Here is a 21,004-nt window from a genome sequence, read left to right as displayed (position 1 = left end):
TTATGATACATGTACGAAAATGAAGAACGACGCGGTGTTGTTATGGAATATGTAATTCTTTATTAAATAAAAAATATTTATTTATTTAATAAAATTTAATAAAGTGTATAAATTTATAAACCAGTCGTCATGAAGTATAATATATATAGTATACGTCATTGTCAAATCTGTCTGTAGTACTCTGTAGGAATGAAAATAACTAGATATGACGCAGATCTATGATCCATGTTTGACATATTAATTAGTGGAATAAATAGCGGGAATATATTTTGTAAATTAGAAAAACAATGGATCCAGAAGAAATAGAATTTTTAGCTGAAAAGGAGTATATTACAATAATACCTACGTTTAATAATGCTGTCATTCACCTAATAACTGGTGATGTAGGACCATTTCGAGCTAGCATTCCAACTAGGGTACCCCTTTGGATGGCAGTGACATTAAAACAACAACAGAGGTGCAAAATTCAGCCTCCAGATTGGATGACTGTGGAAAAGTTAGAAGAAATAAAAGAGGATGAAAAACAGTCAGCGTAAGATTGAACTTAAGTTATAAAAAGCTTAACTTGTATGAAGTCATGGGTTGATTTCTTTACAATTTCTCAGTCCCTATTTTATAATTCCTGTAGTTCATAATCCATTTGATTATTTCAATAAGAGTGTTATATCAATTCCAGAACATTGAAATGGATTTCTAGTATTCCTATATTATCCTTTATTTGTTTGGTACATGAACATGTAGATTGTATCTGACACTTTGATTTTGAAGTGGAATATTGTAAATGGCAGTATTCATTATAAATTGAGGTTTCTTAAGTAAAATTAAGTTTATATCTTAATCTCCAGCACACTCAAAATGATTTAGTGTAAAGAATGATTCATTTGGAAGGGTTGTTCTATTATGATTGTCCATTTGCAGTCTTCCTATGTTTATGAAAGATAGTGTCTTTCCCCTAATACATATTTTTATTTGATATATATTTCACTGAACTATACAAAATATACCAGGATCCGGATATTATAACATTCATTAAAATAGGATGGCTGCATTGGATAGGACATGTAGAAAGAACGGAAGAAGGCAAAATACCAAACAAAATATTCAAACAGATGCCAGTAGGAAAAAGAACAAGAGGAAGACCAAAACTGAGATACTTAGAACAAATAGAAAATGATATAACAACCTTAACAATAAAAAACTGGAGAAAAAAAGCATGAAACAGATCAGAATGGAGAAGAATCCTGGAACAGGCCAAGACCCAAAAAGGGTTGTCGAGCCAGTAATGATGATGATGATATATTTCACTATTGTACCTCCTTCCCAACATACCTATCCTTCTCACAGATGATACCAAATCATGGGTTTGGTGTAAAAACTCATTAAGTAAATATATTTCATTTTGAAAAATTGTCATGTAAAAAGAAGTGTTGTGTTTTATGTCTTCTTAGTAATAAACATTGATTTTTCAACTATGGTTATATTACTAGACAAAAAATAATCTTTTGGTGTCTTTATACATATTTTTCCTACAATTGTATATTAATTCCAGTAAAAATAAAAAAATGCAAAATATTGACTTAATGAGTTTCTTCTCTGCTGTAAATAATCTATGCATTTAATTAGGTTTTTGATATCAAATTATGATAAAAAATAATCTACAGTAATAAGTACATTAAACAAAATATAATTTTTATCTTAGGTTAGATTTTGGCCAGATACAACAATAGAAAATACTGCAAGGATGCATTAGAAAACATAAGTAGAGACATATACAGTATACTCCCTCTGTAACGAACACAGTTATTACAAGGTTTCGCTTATAACGAGGTATATTAGATGTCCCGTGAAATTTCTATTGAACTGTAACCCTCTATAGCAAGTCAAATTTGGTTATAACGAGGGAAAATAAGATCGAGAAACGTGTTTTTTTACGTTTTTGACCCGGCCGTGGTTATAAATAAATACCCGTTTTAACTGCCCTGCAATAAACTTAACTGCCACCCGCAATAAACTTCTTTACAATAAATACAAATGTTTCACATCTTAGAAAATATGATAGATAGAATGATACTGGACAATTTAAAGCAATCAAAAATGACAGGCTTCTTCCAATTGCAGAAGCAATAATTTATGTTATCCTTGGAAATACGCTTTATACAGATGTACAGAATACAGATTTTTTGTTTTAACATATATCATTGACAATAAAAGTAAACAACTCTTTTTCAAAAACGCCATTCAAACAATATTTGTTAGCATCTTATATTGCTCCAAATGGCTTTACTATAGGAAGTTATTGTTTTAAAAAACTACATATTTATATGTATGCACTGATTATTATTGTTGTCTGATATAACGGGATCGGCTTATAACGAGGTAATTAGTCTGCCATTTCAGTTCTCGTTATAGAGGGAGTCTACTGTACTACCCATAGTATTCACATGAATAACTTTCCTGTTTCAGAGTTTATGCAGATTTTAGTTTAATCTTATTATAGTTTCTTTTTTAACTATGGTGTGTTTTAAAAATAAGTTGGAGTAACTTCTCAGAATTTTTATCTCCAAAAACCAAAATTTATGAGTAATTTACAATATGCTAGTTTTATTTCATTAAGTATATGAGTGAAATGTTGAAAAAATATATTTCATAAGTGTGTGATGAATGGTAATACACTTGCAACTTATTGTCTGCACACACACATGACAAAGTAAATCACTTCTCCAGGGGACAAAAGATTTCCAGAGTAAGGTGTTCTAGTCCAAAGATCACACCTCATGGAGACAATACCTCCCTGAACCCTAAGCTACCACTCATTGGGGTGGCTGTACTTGCTTTTAACTTTGGATGCCCAGGTAAATGGAGCACCCTAGCGGCCTTTCTGTGGTGATACAGCTTTAGTAGAAGTGGCATTATGTGCCTTTCTCTCTTGTTTATGTTTCTTTTTGTGAATCCTCTAGAATTATCTATTCTCCAAATGTATGACTGTCCAGTGAGCAATTGAACTTGGTCTCTGGCTCTCCGCACTTTTGCTTACCTCATTACCATCCGGAGGTTCTGGCAAGCTTGTGCCTAAACGTGCCTGGCCTCAATGCTCAGGAATCCCAATTATTGTATATTCCCATGAAAAAATTGCTGTCCATTTTTGGATGATCTAAAACTCAGAACTCAAAAAAGTTAAATGGTGTGAAGTAGTATTTAACCTAGGGGATGCAGCATACATTCATAGGTGTATAGTACCTTCACATGCATCATGTATGTGTTTTTGTATTTTTTTTTTTCTTCTAAACTTACCTATCTTATTTTTTAACTAACCTATTCTAGCGACTTCACTTGCCAGGTCCAGTGCAATGCCAACACATAGAATCCTATTTACTAATATGTGACTACTTCTACATGTTTCTCTCTTCACTCTTCAGGTTGATATACTACTAGTTGGTGTCTAGGTCTTCTGTGCCTTACCTGTCTGTTTTAATTGTAGTTTGTCAAGTTCCTTAGACTTTCATTCAGTAGATTTCTTAGTTTGTTGAAAATTCCATATACTTTTTCATTCATTTAATCTAGGATCCTTACCTCTTTGATTTCTCTGTATTTGAACCTTTTGGATACATATATAAGGATGTTCACAGCTTTCCCTATAATGTGGTTTTGGGCTACTTAGATCTTCTTCCTGTTGGTTTTACAGGTTTAGCTCCAAACCGCTAATCCATATATTATGGCTGATATGATAATGTTGTTTGCCAATTTTAACTTCGTTTTCAGGTTTAACTTGTTATTTTTCCAATAAGAGATCTTAGCATGCTTCTTAATGTCTTGCTCTTAATGATAGTACTGTTGACTTGTGGTGGGTATGTCATTTTTTTTTCTGTTAGCACTCCTAAATATTTTGTTTGGTTGGACCATTCTATCTGTGTGTTGAACATCCTCACTTGGCAGTCTGGACGTGAGGAGGTTGTTGCTTCAATCTTCCAACTGATTTAGATCATCTTGTTGACATCTTCTCACTAGGTTTGGATCCAGAGATTCTTGCTGCTATTTCTGTGTCATCAGCACATATTCTGAGCATGGTTCGCAGAATGGTTGGTGTGTCCCATATGAATCCTGAACTTTCTATTGGCTAATTTTGTGAATGAGCCCTTCTTGCTATACTTTGTCAAATCACTTACTGACATCTTCTATATCAGGGCTTCTCAAACTTATTTGTAATGTGACGCCCTTGGGACTTTGCTATTTTTTTGCCACGCCGCCTCAACCCAACCCCCAATAATCATCATCATCATTGGTGCTACAGCCCTATAAAAGAGCCTCGACCTTCCCAAGTCTATTACGCCAGTCAGTTCTATCCATTGCCAACTGTTGCGAGGTTGCTGCGCCTATTTGTCTATAATCCTCATCTACACCATCCCTCCATCTGAGTTTTGGTCTACCCCTATTTCTACTTCCCACAGGTTGTGACATAAGGATTCTTCTAGGAGGGTTGTTCTGTTGTGATCTTGCCAGATGTCCTGCCCATCTTAGTCTTCCTATTTTTATAAAGGATACTACGTCTTTACCATCAAATATATGTTTATATCTGTGATATATCTCGTAGTTGTACCTCCTTCTCCAAACTCCATTTTCACAGATGCCACCAAATATTCTTCTCAGGATCCTTCGTTCAAATATAAGCAGGAGATTTTCATCTGCCTTGGAAATGGTCCATGTCTCCGACCCATATGTCAACACTGGTTGTATAAGGGTTTTGTATATGGTTATTTTTGTTTTTTGGCTTAAGTTTCTGCTTCTCATTTGCCTACTCAGTCCAAAGTAGCATTTGTTTGCTAGGATTATTCTTCGCTTGATTTCTTCCGTCATGACGTTCTCTTTGGTGATCAGGGAGCCTAAGTATGTGAATTTGTCCACCACTTCAAAGGTAGAATTATCAACCGTGAATTGGTGGCCGATGTTTCTGGCTCTATTGTTGGATGTTGATGCCATTATCTTAGTTTTATTTTCATTTACTTGCAGGCCCATATTTTTTGAGGCGTTTGACAAGGTGGTATACTTCTAGCTTGCGTGTTGTGCAGCCAACTAGATCAACATCATCTGCATATGCCAAAATTTGGGATGATTTATTAAAAATGTTTCCTCTGCTGTCTATTTGGGCATCCCTGACCGCCTTTTCCAAAGCTATGTTGAAAAGGAGACACGCCAGCGCATCTCCGTGTCGCAGCCCAACATGCGTTTCAAATGCCTGTGATTGTTCGCCGTGTATTTCGACTTTGCAAACAACTTTACACATTGTAGCCTTAACCAATCTTATCAGTTTATCGGGGATGTGGAATTCATCCATGGCTTCATACAATTTATTTCTTAGGGCACTATCATAGGCTGATTTAAAATCTACGAAAAGATGGTATGTGTCGATATTGAATTCATTGGTTTTTTCCAGTATTTGCCTTAGCACAAAGATCTGGTCTGTTGTTGATCGACCAGGCCTAAAACCACTTTGATATTCGCCAAGAAGCTCCTCTAAATATTCACTCAGGCGACCATATAAAATAAACTACTTAATAATACTTACCAATTTTAGTACTAGCCTAGTAACAGGTTATAGTTATAACAAAAACACTATTTGAACATTTATATTTTTTATTAGAAATTAAGAACAAAATCAAAACAGAGGCTCCTCTGAATATTCACTCAGGCGACCATATAAAATAAACTACTTAATAATACTTACCAATTTTAGTACTAGCCTAGTAACACGTTATAGTTATAACAAAAACACTATTTGAACATTTATATTTTTTTATTAGAAATTAAGAACAAAATCAAAACAGAGGCATAACAATGAAAAGGGATATTTATTTATGTAACTGGCTGGTTAATGTGAGGGATGTGCTTGCTTTTTTAAGCACAGCTTATGGAACCGCAGCTCCAGTTTAGAAATTCCCTCTCTCATTTCTTTATCTAAGTTTATTTCTGACCTGTATTTGTTTTTAATTACTGCAACTGCAGAAAAGCACGTTTCACATAAGAACGAAGTCGCAAATGGTAATAAAACCTTTAATGCAGCAGTGCTCATGACATCATATTCATGAGAAAGTGAGCTCCAAAATTCAAACAGTTTATCCTTGTCATATTGAAGCTTTAGGCTGGAATCACAGGACAATTCTGTCTGTTCTTCTTTCTCTGTTGAAAGTGACGATGGCGTGGATGACAGGAAAGGGTTTCTGGCCCAGTCATATTGCTCCATAATATGTGTACTAAATATTCCGGTGTACTGTAATTCTTCCACAATTTTTTGATGCAATCTTTTAATTGCCGGTAGCATTTTCTCCTGAATATGGAAGTTTATTATAAATCGATGTAACAAGCCTTTGCCAACTACATCCATTTTTAGTTTGGAAACTCTGTGCTTTTTTGTAGACGGAGAATTGAACATATTTCTGCTCGTGCAAGCTTTATCTGTTACCCGACCTTCCCTGACTATTCGTTCAACTGATCTTAAGTTTATGTGTGAAATTTTCGTTTTTATTTTCATTTTCGTTGTTTAACTATATACCTTGTGGCAACTAAAAGATAAAAAATGCTCTATATAGCAAGTTATGAAATAAAAAAATCTACTTTATGGAAGGAATATTATTTGTAATATAAGATCACGGTACTTTCATACATTAGTTACATTTTAACACGTAGTATAACAACTGAATTGTTGAGAATACCTAAGTCTAATAAAAATGTACATGCAAGATTTGCATATCATCTAGCCTCAACAGCTTACAATTTATTACTCCTTACTATTCGGAAGATTAAAAACTATAAAAACTTTTCACTTCAATCTAAACTATTCATAAATGATAACTATAACTCGATTATAAAAATTTTGAATTGATGATTTTACTTTTATTTAAAACTAAAAAATCAATCATTTATGTATTAAAGTATAACCCAAAGGTTTGCCTTTTAATATCCGATTTCGGATAATTTCGTGGACCATCGGATAATTTTCGGATTGAACGATTTTTTGAATAATTTCGGATAATTCAAGGGTCTATCGACATGATGTTATATATTTTATTTGATTTATTTATTAATACATATATTTTATACTCATTTAAAACCAAATAAATTATTTTCTGTATTAAAAGTCCGCGCTGACACGCGACGCCCCTGGGACAACGCAGCGACGCCCCAGGGCGTCGCGACGCACAGTTTGGGAAGCCCTGTTCTATATAACCTATTGACTTATCCTCTAGTATGTTTGTGAAATAAAATTCTGAGCTACAGTTTACAGTTATACCCCATAGTAAAGTATGCTTCTGGCGTTCTGGCTTTGGTCTAGTGTTAAGGTTTTTAGGTCACGCAAATGTGCCTAATATGACTTAACGATCACTTACGTGTCCTCCAGAACACAGTAATGGCTCAGTAAAATTAGAAATTGAAAAATTTATTGGTGTCAGGGCCACAAATCTAACCTTAACAAATCTAACTTGTTAAGTCAGCAACATAGCCACTGAGCTACAGCTGCCAGATTTCTATTGTTAATACAAATATACATCATCTTTAATTTTTTTTAGAAATTTCACAAAAATGCCAAGTGACCATTATATGGTAGAAGCAAAAGTGCTTTTAGATTGTGCATTTGATGATATTCCTAGAGCAGATGAAGTAAGAACTGTTATAAAAGATATATGGGATATCAGAATGTCAAAAATTAGATCTTCGGTGACAAAGTTGGTGAAAAATAGTGAATTTTATGCTGCTGTAGATAATTTAACAGTTATGGAAATTAATTCAATGAGACCAATACTTCCACATGCTTTAGATCAATTATACAGAATTAAATCAGTAAGTATAATAATGTTTTTTTTTTAAATATGCTTTTAAAATATTTTTTATTTTTTTAGAGCAGAAGACTGAAAGCCTCCCAAAACTCGTCAAATTTATCATCATATTTAAGGAAATCTACATCTTTTAATTTTACATCTTAATGTTATTTATGTTGTACATAGAAAATTTGTAATGTGATAGCTAAGGTATGGTAAATTTTATACATATACAGAAACCACAGATAGATAATGTGATTGTATGTTGATTTAACCTCTTCTTCTCTATCTCCTTCTCTTCTGGGGTCTTCCGACGCTACGTTTTGTCTGTCTTGATCGTCACCAGTATGCCAGTTTAGTTGTCGTATCTGGTTTGAGCTTGCCAAGACTTTTTGTTACAGCCATTGTTTCGAAGCCATAGTTTAATACTGGTGATATACAAGCATCATAAACTTAAGATCTCTTAAGATTTATAGGGATATTATTATTTGCAAGTATATACTTCATTTCTCCTAATGCTGCTCGATCTAGTTTTATTCTTTATCTTATCTCGGCTGATTTGCTTTGCCTATTTTAATAATATGCTCTAAATATACATATTCTTCTACATTTTTAAATTTTGTCTCATCTATTTATATGCGCTTATAGTCGTTCCCCATCACTTTTGTCGTTGACATTTCCATGTTCAGTCCAACATTTTTTGAAGACAGCATTTAGTTATTTTAACATGTCTCTTAATTCAAGAATACTGCCACTTACTTATTAGGACGATATCATTGGCAAATCAGAGATGAGTTTTGTCAATAAAATTTATGCTTCTAGTTTCTAAAAATGATTTGAAAAAATTTTCTGGTTTAATTACTTTGTAATTATCAATCAACCAATCAATAAATTCAGGCATTAATTTGTTGTTATTTTTTGCTTTAACTAAGTAATAAATTTGTTCTATATATATTTTTTAATTATGATCTTGAATCTTATAAATGTATTAAACTTTTATTTATTTCACACAAAACAAACAATACAGAAATCATATTATTTCCTGTAAATACTGTCTCATTCTAGCACAAAGTCCATGGCTATTCTTGATTTCGTTAAATGCGTCTTCAATTCTTACCCAAAGTTGGTTACGAGTTTCGTCTATTGACACATAAATCAACGATTTTAAGTATCCCCAAATACAAACATTTAACAAGAGTTACAATTTGGAGATCTTGGAGGCTAATTTATTGAATTACCTCTCTTGAAATTCCAATCCACTGTTGAGCCGGGAAACCATCTTGTAAAAACACAAGCTACAAGTTCTGTTATACAGTCCTTCCATCTTCTCCTTGATTTTCCTCTACCTCTCCTTCCATCAACTTCTAACAGCTCTATACTGCATCCCACATAGTCTTCATTTCTACGTCTGTCATGACCTTCTTCTTGAAGTGTTCATGAGTCTTTGTTCTTGAATATTTTTTGAGACTGTAGTCACCCCAGCTCTTTCCCCAATCAAGTCATTCCTGATCCTCTACTTCTAGTCTTTTACCCAACATCCACTGTAACATTTTCATTTCAACTCATCGGATCATTAGCAGAACATTATTAATTAAATCAGGTGGAACATTTTCTATAAAATTAACGTAATCCTGTCCTGTTAAACGGCCGGGTAATTGAACAGGTCCTAGTAGGTGATTACCGATTACACCGAACGATATTTATACTATTTTTTTGTTTTGCCACCTTTATTGAATGAGGATTGTCAGCAATATAGACATAATAGTGTGCATTGTGTAAGTTAAAATTCCATCTCTTGTATCCACATTCTTCTTGTTCCACAACCAATTTACAAAATCAATACAGGCAGGGAAAAATCACGATCAAACATCGCATGCACTTTTTGAAATTGGAAAGGGTGAACATATCGTCATCATACTCCTCTGTAACACAGTGTCTACCAATGTCAGTATTTTTAGGAATTATGGAACCTGTTAATCTTTGATGAAGGGGTATAATCATCGAACGACTAGGATGCCTTCTGTTTGGAAATTTGTCTGTATATCTTCATTCCGGTGCTTGAGCAGTACATTGAACTTTCCCGCCTACTAAATTAACCATTTTGATTAAATATTACTTAATTTATGTTTCAAAAATAACCCCAAAAGCTATAATAGTTTGACACTAATTTTACTTTTGGTACTTTGATTTTATTGTTTTTTAACTCCAACTTGTCAGTTTACAAAATTTAAACATGATTTTATGCGAGAAACAAGTATTTTTTTAGAAAACAGTACTTGATTCAAACAAAAGCACATTATCGTTTAAAAATACGTCATAGTTTTCACAGTTGACATAAAACATGCCCTAAATTTAAGAGTAAAATTTTTTTAGACCATAATATAGGTTGTCCTCCTTCAAGTAGACGGTTTGTATTGGCAATAAAGAAATCTTATTTGCATTGGTTGATTTGCCACCACTGCACTGACTTAATAATCGTTGTACCAAGTTCGAACTTTTCTGATTTCTTGAGATATTAGGAAATAATTGACTTTAAGGAGCCGTCTTCTAAGGGCTCTATTTTCCTGAAGAAGCATTTTTGATTAAAGTATTAGGGTAAATTGACATAGATTTATGTCTTCTACCTGTGGTTCCTGTGTTACAGGAGAGTTTCAGAATATCCTATATGTGTATATATATATTTAAAGGGCCACGAGAAAGAACGACCAGAGTCTCATTTTGTACAAATCGAATTTTAAAGTTGTTTATTTTTGTTTAGGAAAATTAAATACAACATTTTTAATTATTATCAGTTTATTACTATAAGACTTTTTAATACGCAAATGAAAGAAAAATAGTTTGCTGATTATATATGTGCTTGAAATCTTTAAATTTTTAATTAAGGAGCTGGACTCTTGATTTATTTTGCGCGTTAAATGTCGAGTGGTGGAACGTCGACAAATTCCACATCACTACCTTCATTCGTACAAGCATGGGAAACTAGTCCTTGGTAAAAGGAATGCGCTTCAGGGTTTTGTCAGGAATTGAGTTAGGTGCAATAAATCATGCAACTTGATACGATACTGACTACGATAGTAAACATCATATGTTGAGATATTGGGAGTGGGGAGGTTTTTTTGGTAATCTATTGTTATGGCTTCCATTGTCTCCTTTTTCGTGATTCTTGTCTATATTTTTTTTTTCGGGGAGTAAAACTGCTTACTTTTCGTAAATGGATCGATCGTCTTCTCACGAACTAGTGTCTGCAGTGTTGTTGTCAATGATTTTTTGTTTTCTTCATCAAGTAAATTTTTCTTTATGGTTTGAACACGGCGATTAGTGATGCTGTGTAGAGACATAAATGCTTTATACCAAACAACAGTATCTTGTAAAGAGCCACTCACATTTATCCGAACTCGTATAACTATAGCAACATTGAATAAAACTTGTTTCAGCTTCAGGATTTCGGCTTCTCCGTCTACCAACAGGTACAACCGTGCCAAGACCTGTTAAATATTTGTTTTGAGCATTGTAGTCCCCTAACTCATCAAAATGAGTAATGAATTGTTGTCATTCGTTCAAAGGAATTTGTAGTCTTCTCCGACCTCGTAAGTAATGGCACGTAATTTTTTCATTACCCCACTTATTTTGTCGGTTTTTCTCCGTTTTTTAACCTCGTGTGGTTCTTTCACTAAGATCACTTGGCATTCTAAATTTACTCAACAACAAATTAGTGAAAACTGCGAAACAACAGCGGTTCGCTTAGCCATAACCAGTGGCGCACCCAGGGGGGTTTTGGGGGTTAACCCTCCCCCCAGGACTCTATTCCGTCACTGTTACTCACACATTTTAAGGACTTTAAGGATTTTAAAAATTTCGGTGACCAACCAAACCCCCCCTCCCAGAGGGAAATTCTAGGTGCGCTACTGGCCATATCAGAATAGAACTGATATATACAGACGCCAACGACAATCTACGTTTAGTTAGAAAGTCGTCGGAACTTGATTGATCGTGAAACCATGCGTGGGTTCTTTCCAAAAAAAGCTTAAATATGGCGCCAATTTCTAAATTCCAACTAAAAATGGACCCTGATCGTTCTTTCCCGTGGTCTTTCATTTGTATATGTACATAATTAATATCTCAAAATTTAGGATTAGGGTTTTTAGATATGCCCAATTAATCTAAAATATTTAGAGCCTCCTACTATTTCCGGTTATACCGGAAGTTGACTAAAACTTCATTATTTTAAATATAACATCCTGTCTATTATTGCGCATTTCGATAGAACAGCCCTTGAGATTGAGAATTCTCCCAATATAAAAACATGCTACCTTAAACGGAGTATTCTACGAGATATGACCAATTTTATTGTGAAACAGTGTCCGATTTGATACCCATACTTTAAAAATACTAAAATACCAAACATTTTGTTCACTACAATTTTTTAGTATAGTCATTTTTGATGAAACTCAATATTTTGTGGATACAATATTTAATATACAAGGTGATTCAAAACACGTACTTAAAAATTTCTTAACTTTATTAAATGGGTGATTGATTAGTGTGATAAAGTTCAATATATCCGCTATAATAATAGATATCAATAAAAGTTTGTAATAAAAATTGTAGGCAACTTTGAGGTTCAGGATATAAAATTAGTTACAATGTTACAGGGTGTTCGATAACAGTTCGATAAGTGGCAGTCTGGAACTCCCAAAGAATCACACTATATAATATACAATTTTTTTATAGTTTTACTGTATTAATTATTAAAAATTTGATGAATATTCTTTATATATGCATTATTCTTATTATACACCTACCACTGGAATCTATCTATATAAAGAGCTAGAATGACAAGTCACACTGTTTGTCCAGTAAGGTAACTACGCCACCTAGGTAGAAATCTGAACTACCAACATCTGACATTTCTTCATATTTTGTTTTTGAAACCATACGGTTGATTTATTGCTAATTCATTCTACAAATTGATGATTCAAATATTCTTAATCTGAAATTTTACTATTTCACAGTAATTAATTTTTTCGCAAAATTGCTAAAAATATAGGTTACTGTAATTTTATTGTAAGAAAAGATCAATGACGTATAATATATATTTACTATACGTCATTGAGTAAGATACACATATACACTTACTATAAAAATAAAAAAACGTATAAAAAACGTCAATATTTTACCAAAATAAACTAAAATTAAAACTAAATAAAATGAATTAAAATCATTAAATAAATTAAATAAAGGTAAATAGAATTTAAAAAAATTAAATCAAGTTACACATAATTACGTAAAATTAAATACCAATTAAATGAAATTAAGTAAATAAAACTTAATAATTCTTATGTTGGCTAATAATATACTCTTTACTTGTAACGAAATAGATGAATTCAACATTTACAAACCAATTGTGGTTCTGAAAAGAACCATTTTGTTATAATCTAAATAAAAGAACATGTAATAATTCGAAAATATACAAAAACACATTTTAACTAAACCTTAAATGTTCAATGTGACGCCCATTTACCTCAACTAGCTTATTAATTCTTTCGTTAAACGATCTGCTTTTAAACATATGTTTGGCTGATTGACAATAAAATTAGCGGTATTTACTATTTGCTACCGTATTGCTTGACGATTATTTAATTTTTTATATGCTCCCAGAAATAAAAATCTAAGGGACTATATTCGGGTGTTCTAGGCGGCTACGAAACTTCACTACCTAGAATTTTCCTGGGGGGGTTTGGTTCGGTACCTCCATTTGGGTTTTAGTTTAATTTAAAGTACTAAAGATAGCAGTGCCAAAATTCAGGTATCTGTTATCTTGTTTACCAACTAAAACTAACCTCTCTTACTTGACTACCGCGCAGTTGACGTACTCTGAAAGGGGGATGGCCGCTGTAAGGCTGACGACATTTTTGAAACACTCCCTTCTCTTATCTAGATCTTATTTCTGTCGTCGGTGTTTCTCTTCTTCTTTGTTTTTAATTACTGTTCGGATGTAATTGTGAACACTATTATATGTCTCTTTACTTCCCGTCATCTTCACGATGATCTCTCTTACAGTCACTGGGTTCATGCCTATTTCTCTATACATTCTGTTTCTCCTAACTGTACATCTATTACACTCCAGCATTGTGTGAGTAGCAGTGTCGGAAAATTCGCAGTATAGGCATTTATCTGTATCTGTCTTTCTGAACCTATAAAGATACTCTCTAAAACAGACAATCTACACAGTTCCTTAGGCTCGGGCTCAGCATCTTGATCCACCGGGCAACATCTTCCGTGTTGTTCCACTCTTCTTGCCATCTTTCTATCTCTTCTTTTTTTTTTCTGGCTTTTGTCAAATGCTCTCTTCTCTCATAGATATGTGTCCTTTCTACAGCTAATACATGCAGAAGAACACAACCCGTGATAGTCCACAAGGTCGCCGCAGATACAGTCCTGTAGGCGGATGCTACTCGCAATAGACTCGTTCTGTCTACTCTTATCATGAGCCTAATATTAGGTATCTATATCAAAATATAATGAAAAATATTATTAAATATTGTGTATTTATACGATAATTATGATATTCTACATATTTAAAGTGGTAATTTTTTTTACTTTATATACCCTGGTGGAGCATATAAAGGCGGTTTAACCCTCAAATATCCCCCCTCTGGGTGTAACAAACGCTAAGGCATGGGCATTTACAGTGCGTGTCTGAAGATTGCCCCTTCCAAACTATTTGCTGAACCATAAAACGCATGTCATATGGCATGTAAGACCTTATTTGAAAGCCCTTGTGTTACTACGTAGTATGCTGCTATAGTGTATTTTTATGTATGAGAGAGTAATAAAACAATAAATTATGTATGCAAATCCCTAAACTGTTGATACGGGTGACTCAATGAAAAACAGATATTTGTCAACAAGTTTACAGAAGTATATAGGAAAACAATTTTAAATTGAGTATGACCACCAGGTATAAAGGTTGGAGCAGAATAGAATACAATAGTTGTGAGGGTTACTAATCCCTAAATAAAGTTGCCAGTGTCGGAGTGATGGGAGGTTAACAGGTACTAATGGATTTGCAAGAAATGTAAGATGTTTATTTTATTGGTTATATATAACCAATAAAAGTTTAATAAGTACCTACCTATTTGCAAAATAAAGTTTAATTCTTTAGATAAAATAAAACGTTTTATTTTATCTATTTGCAAAATAAAGTTTAATTCTTTGCCTATTTGCAAAATAAAGTTTAATTCTTTAGATAAAATAAAACGTTTTATTTTATCTGAAATGAGTGCATTCCACGAAGTAAGGGTTTCAACAATCAAACATTTAATTCTTTAATTCCAGGAATCTACGACAGTAATTGACTAGATAATTACCTTCTAAACTTATTCCACAGAAAATGTGATAGTGGGTTTTTCCATTTTGTATATAGGAAGGTCCAAGTGGCGTATTCAAAATTCTTAACAGTTCACTAAAAGTAGGTACTTCAGTTGCAAGGTGCAGTTTATTGTGTATACTAGTGTTATGGAAAATTTGGAAGTGCCGTGTAAACGCCGAAAAATTGGTCCTCTAACAGTTAATGAAAAAACATTAATATTTAATTGTTTTAAATCATTTACAGACAAACGTTTATGTGAAAGTGTTGATGAGACCGTTGAGTTAGTTAGCAGTACACTTGGTGTTGGGAAATCTACGATTTAGAGTTATTAAAGAAGAGAAATGTGGTAGTTTTCAAATGCCACGTAATGCTCCAGGGAAACCAAAATTTCAAATAGAATATCATTTTAAAGAAGGACTTCGACGGAAAGTGCATGAATTCTTCTTTAGACAAGAATTTCCAACATTGGATAAAGTTCTTGTCTCAGTTCGAGATGATAAGGATTACCCAGAAATGAGTCGAAGTACGTTATGGAAACTTTTAAAAGAAATAGGCTTCCGCTGGAAAAAGAATCCCAGAAAGTCTATTTTATTAGAAAGAAGCGATATTGTCATATGGAGAAGACATTTTCTAAGAACCATAAAGGAAATGAGAAACCAAAAAAGAAAAATATTTTATCTTGATGAAACATGGATCAACGAGGGTCATACACCAAATAAATTTTGGCAGGATGAAACTGTTACAAGTCAAAGGCACGCTTTTGTAAATAACTTATCTACTGGTTTAAACCCACCATCAGGAAAGGGACGCAGGCTGATAATAGTACACATTGGCAGTTCAGACGGTTTTGTTGAAGGTGGTTTATTAACTTTTGAATCAACTCGTACCGGTGACTACCATGAAGACATGAACGCTGATGTCTTTCAAGAATGGTTCGAACAAATGATAGATCTTCTTCCTAAGAACTGTGTAATAGTAATGGATAATGCAAGTTATCACTCCAGACTTATAGAAGGACTGCCCACAACCAAATGGTTAAAAAAAGACTTGCAGAATTGGCTGAGTTCAAAAAATATTACGTACCATCCCGGATCTATAAGAAAGGAACTTTATTCGTTGTGTGCCCTTCACATAAAGAAATATTTAAAAAATACGAAATTGATGAAATTACCAAAAATCGTGGAATGACAGTACTTAGATCCCCACCATATCATTGTGAATTAAACCCGATTGAACTGGTATGGGCACAGATAAAGAGTGAAGTTTCAAGAAAAAATACCACTTTTAAAATTCATGATGTTAAACAGTTGTTTTTGGAGGCCGTAAATGTAAAACCTGAAAACTGGGAAAAGGCAGTAAATCACACTATTAAAGAAGAGGAAAAAATGTGGAAGCTGGACAATATTACTGATAAAATGATCGAGCCAGTTATTATAAATCTTGGTTCTGAAAGTTCATCTTCTGAATCTGATTTGGATTTGTAACAAGTAGCTGTAAGTTTTATATTAATATTTTTATTCATCTATTTAACATACCTTAGACGGTTTTAAAAACTCTTTTTCTCTTTTGTAATTTAAAAAAAAAAAAATGTGAATTTTTTAAAACCCTTTTTAATGTAGGCCAGTCAGTTCTAATATAGTGTGTGATAAAAGAGGTCACTTTTGTTTACATACACATAACACTTTATAACACTGAAATAATTCATTTATTTCTTACAATTATTCAAAGTAATTTTTCAATTAATCTTGAGCACGCCCATGGAGTGGTCGGAGCTACCAGTTAAAATTCTGCTAATTACTCTCTCGTTCATAAAAATAAACTATAGATTTCTGTGAGATTCTGTCGAGAAATTTTAAAATGTTGACATGTTTTTTTACAATATTCTTTATTTTAAAATAAGTAACTTTAAATTTAAATTTCCAGGTCACTGTACTTGGCGATCTTTTTTTAATACAATAATAATAATATCGGATGGCATTTTTGGCGGGGAGATCCTTTCGAACACGTTCCGACACCATTTGCATCTTTAACCCTGTTTCATGTAGCTAGTGTCACAGCACACACTAGCCCAGGGGGACCGACGGCTTAACGTGCCCTCCGAAGCACGGTGAACGTCTCGTATCATTTTTAGAAATGAAAATGTCGTTGTTGGTGCCGAGATTTGAACTCGCGCGCTTTAAGTATCTTGTCGCTGAACTACGGCCTTCCACTTTTAATTACAGATAAGATAATACAGATTATTGTTGTTAGGTATCGCCACATCAATTAGTATTATTCAGATTTGGCCTTACGGGTCACTACAATTAATTATAAAATATAAATTAATTTAAGTATTTAATTTTAATTAATTAATTGTTAAAAAATAATATTATCATTATCATTAATATATATATATATATATATATATATATATATATATATATATATATATATATATATATATATATACAGGTTAAGTGTTTTTCGGTAAGAATACAACCTGCCATTAGAACCATGGTCATTAGTCATTACAAACTAATTATTTTCGTATTTCGTACCTCTAATAACAAGGCTTTGTGGTTGTTTAGTAGGTAGTTATTCTACACAGTTTAATATTCATTGAAAATGGAAATTCACAAATTAAACCAATGGAATACCTTGGACAGCTATGCAAAACAAATTAGTTTAAATTTATTTAATTATCATCTAAATTTAAAGAGTGGTGAAAGTGTTGGAAGTTTAATTGCTAAAGTAAGTGTTATGACGGGAGTAGGTTCTAGTACCATTTCTAAAATACGCAAAGAAGCTGCGGCAGGAGGACTAAAGCCCGTAAAAAAAATAAGAAAACGTACCAAAAGTAGAATGAACAGCAGAAAGTCAATTTACGACGCACTAGTTCATACGTCCGCGCCATAGTGCATAGTTTTTTCTTTTAAAATTCACCGCCGACATTGAACAAAGTTTTGTATTGATTAAAAAAGATTTAACAAACATGTCACGCACAACAATGTGGAGACACCTCCATGAAATGAATTTTGTTTGTTGCAAACGAGGAGTAAAGTCGACCATGGTGGAACGTCCTGGAATTCTGAAATGCAGGCATCAGTATTTGCGTGTGATAAAAATATCGTTCCCAGGGATACACCGTTCTTTATTTAGATAAAACTTGGAGAATGTTGGACGTAATAGTTACAAAGAAAGGAAGAACCTCTCTGTGACTTCAGCCAGGGATGCGTTTGTTAAGACTGACACAACCAGGTCCCCGATTTGTTATAGTGCATGCACCTAGTGAATTGAGCTTTGTGGAATGTGCTGGTTTTTGGCTAAAAAAACTAAATAAGAGATTTGCAAATAGAGTCAACGTTAGAATATATAGAAAGAAGACAACTCAGTTGGTGGGGTCATCATCAGAGAATGGAGAATACAAAACCGGTGAAAGAAATTTGGCAGGCAAAAACCTAAAGAAAAAACTTATAACGCTGGTATTGCGAATTTCAACGTGGAAGACGACCTGAAAACAATGAACATAAGACAATGGAGAAGAAGGGCACAAGAGAGATCTGAATGGAACGACATAGTCATACAGGCAAAGACCCATCCAGAGTTATGATGCCAAAAGAAGAAGAAGATGCCACAAGAAAATAGCTTCAGAAGAATATTAAGAATAATGCCAGTACAAGAACTTGTATATGAAAAAAAAATGTAGAAAAACAACAAATTTTATTTAAATATGATAACATCATATAAAATAAATAGCACTTTATGAAATAGGTTGCTCTTCTTTAGGGCCAGTTTGGGATAAATGTTTTACAATATCCATCCAATTCCATCCTCTTGGTTTTTCCCCTTTAGCATCTACCCTGTTCCATTGCCTCCTCTTTTGCGCTTTGGTTAATTGTTCCTTTTTTTCCTTTCTTTGATTTTCCTAGAAAACAATACAAATCGTGAAAATATTTTTAATTATAAACATGGTGTAAATGACAAAAATGTAAACAACTTTTATTCCAATTTATGTTTAAAAGAATAAGCTATGTTAAGTAACTTACATAACATAAGAGTTTAAAAAACCTAGGTACATATTTATGGAACAAAACTTTCTGCTTAGTTTCCTTTTGTGTTACTCCACCACTAGCTGTATTAGAATGCCCTTTATCAGTTAATATGTATGCTCTGACACTTTCTTGTGCTCTTCAGCTCAAAAGTTGATTTTATCAGCAATGAATAGAATCTTGAGCCTCTTATGGATAGTTAGAGTTAAGAAGAATCATAATGTATTATTTTATATTCATACAATGATACCAATTCAGAACTTACTTGTTGGTCCCCTTCTTCAGAAATACATAATTTTTCAACTTCTAATTTTTCTGGTTCATCAGGCTGTTCATTAATCAGTTCATCGAATTTCTCCTTTAAAAATTCAAACAAAGAGTAAGTCATAGACATTCCTAAGTATTGTTCAGCTTCAGTCCTTAACATTTCTACTATCTTTTGCTTTAATGATGTTACTCTGAAAAAATTAAAATATGGTATATGAGTAATAAGCTCACTTTATTGGACATCTAGTGTGACTAATTAAATATTTACATTTAGTTTAAATAATTATCACCCATATAAATTTTACCAGGAAGTTATAAAGTTCAAAGAGTCACATTCAGGTCAAATTTTTCCACAGAAAATTAGAGAAATAAATGTGAAACAAAAGAAGATACAGTTTCTAACCTAAGGATTTGCTCACACTTGTTTTTTATTATTGAGATATATCCAATGGTGTATAATATGTAGCCTCCATGAATGCTGTAAAAAGTGTTATAAACATGTTCACGATTTTTTACAAAGTGAGGTGTTTGTATATTTTGGGTGACAAGTAACTTTTATTTTAAAATTTTGAGGGTCATTTACTTATTTTAGTAAAATGACATCTAAATCTCTTGTTTGTGGTCACGGAAGTTAGAGAAACCAAGCATAACTTTTCAGGTAAGTCACTTTTTAAATGCATTGTTTTATAAACATTAGTTTATGTGTTGGTAATCAGTGAAGGCGTTTAGTTTATTTAATAAATAAATTATTATACTGAATACTTAACAATTTTGATTAAATGTTTTGATGATTTAAAATTTTCTAGCTAGGTTTTTTTTCATAGATTTATTTTTAGACAAATAAACATAAATTAATTATAAAATAAACAAGCACGCCAGTATTTTAGTAAACATATACCTTCTAGCAGGTCTTTATGACGCCAGATTATATACCCAGGATACAAGGCTGTAGGGTCTATTTATTATATGCCATTGGATATACCACATGAATAGGTTATTAGAGTAGTACAGCTTTCTGCATGGTCACCATGAGAAAAAATATATAAATGTTTATACTTACATATGATTATTATAAAATGTGTCCATATTCATAACTGGTAATTCATTTGGATACTGCTCACCCCATTTAATTTCCAATACAAAGGATTTATTCGTATCGTGCTCACCATACTAAAAACGTTTAATGTATTATTTGGCTTAACATTGTTATTATATTGATTAAACATTATACTTACTTTATATTGATATGTACACTTATCAATCTGTTTAAACAAATCATCTCCTTCATATATTGATGATAGAGCTTCCCTCTCTTCCTCTTGTAGCTCCAATTCGGACATATTTACATAACTAATAGTAATTAAAGCGATTTATAAGATTCTTATTTCAAACAAATTCATACTTCCATAAAAAAATACATCTGAAATGTAATCCAAAATCCAAATGTAATTCTAGGTTAACTGATGGTGATGTCTATATGTGAGATGTGATGAATTGTCAAAGACGAAGTGGCTGTCGCAGGGATTAAA

At 32.8% G+C, this 21,004-nt stretch overlaps 2 protein-coding genes across 3 annotated transcripts; one reads left to right on the top strand and one right to left on the bottom strand.

Annotated features, from left to right (window-relative positions):
- The first annotated feature begins 176 nt into the window (after window positions 1-176).
- On the top strand, window positions 177-12,581 carry Psf2 (DNA replication complex GINS protein PSF2-like protein). 2 transcript variants are annotated; one of them, XM_072526889.1, is made up of 4 exons: window positions 177-532; window positions 7,560-7,830; window positions 7,890-8,018; window positions 12,461-12,581. In XM_072526889.1, the coding sequence occupies exons 1-3, from the start codon at window positions 288-290 to the stop codon at window positions 7,971-7,973; spliced, it is 600 nt and encodes a 199-aa protein (XP_072382990.1). In that variant the 5' UTR covers window positions 177-287; the 3' UTR covers window positions 7,974-8,018; window positions 12,461-12,581. The 2 variants fall into 2 exon arrangements, with proteins under 2 accessions (XP_072382990.1, XP_072382989.1); XM_072526888.1 differs by having other exon boundaries at window positions 178-532; window positions 7,890-12,581.
- Window positions 12,582-18,862: 6,281 nt separating this feature from the next.
- LOC140437382 (RWD domain-containing protein 4) lies at window positions 18,863-20,958 on the bottom strand. Its single transcript, XM_072526886.1, has 4 exons — window positions 20,711-20,958; window positions 20,536-20,645; window positions 19,474-19,666; window positions 18,863-19,084 (listed from the first exon to the last, which is right to left on the bottom strand). The coding sequence occupies exons 1-4, from the start codon at window positions 20,813-20,815 to the stop codon at window positions 18,920-18,922; spliced, it is 573 nt and encodes a 190-aa protein (XP_072382987.1). The 5' UTR covers window positions 20,816-20,958; the 3' UTR covers window positions 18,863-18,919.
- Window positions 20,959-21,004: the final 46 nt, after the last annotated feature.

Source organism: Diabrotica undecimpunctata, chromosome 3 (assembly GCF_040954645.1).
Source record: "Diabrotica undecimpunctata isolate CICGRU chromosome 3, icDiaUnde3, whole genome shotgun sequence".
Taxonomy (NCBI): Eukaryota; Metazoa; Arthropoda; class Insecta; order Coleoptera; family Chrysomelidae; genus Diabrotica; species Diabrotica undecimpunctata.
Note: the sequence above shows the minus strand (reverse complement) of the source record. Positions and strands in the feature narration are given on the sequence as shown.

Excerpts from the sequence above, each read along its gene's own strand:
- Psf2 (XM_072526889.1), top strand. The coding sequence starts at position 288 with ATGGATCCAGAAGAAATAGAATTTTTAGCTGAAAAGGAGTATATTACA. Across the intron at positions 533-7,559 it reads GAGGATGAAAAACAGTCAGC|AAATTTCACAAAAATGCCAA; the intron begins GTAAGATTGAAC and ends AATTTTTTTTAG. Across the intron at positions 7,831-7,889 it reads AATTATACAGAATTAAATCA|AGCAGAAGACTGAAAGCCTC; the intron begins GTAAGTATAATA and ends TTATTTTTTTAG.
- LOC140437382 (XM_072526886.1), bottom strand. The coding sequence starts at position 20,815 with ATGTCCGAATTGGAGCTACAAGAGGAAGAGAGGGAAGCTCTATCATCA. Across the intron at positions 20,646-20,710 it reads AGTGTACATATCAATATAAA|TATGGTGAGCACGATACGAA; the intron begins GTAAGTATAATG and ends AAACGTTTTTAG. Across the intron at positions 19,667-20,535 it reads ACATTTTATAATAATCATAT|AGTAACATCATTAAAGCAAA; the intron begins GTAAGTATAAAC and ends TAATTTTTTCAG.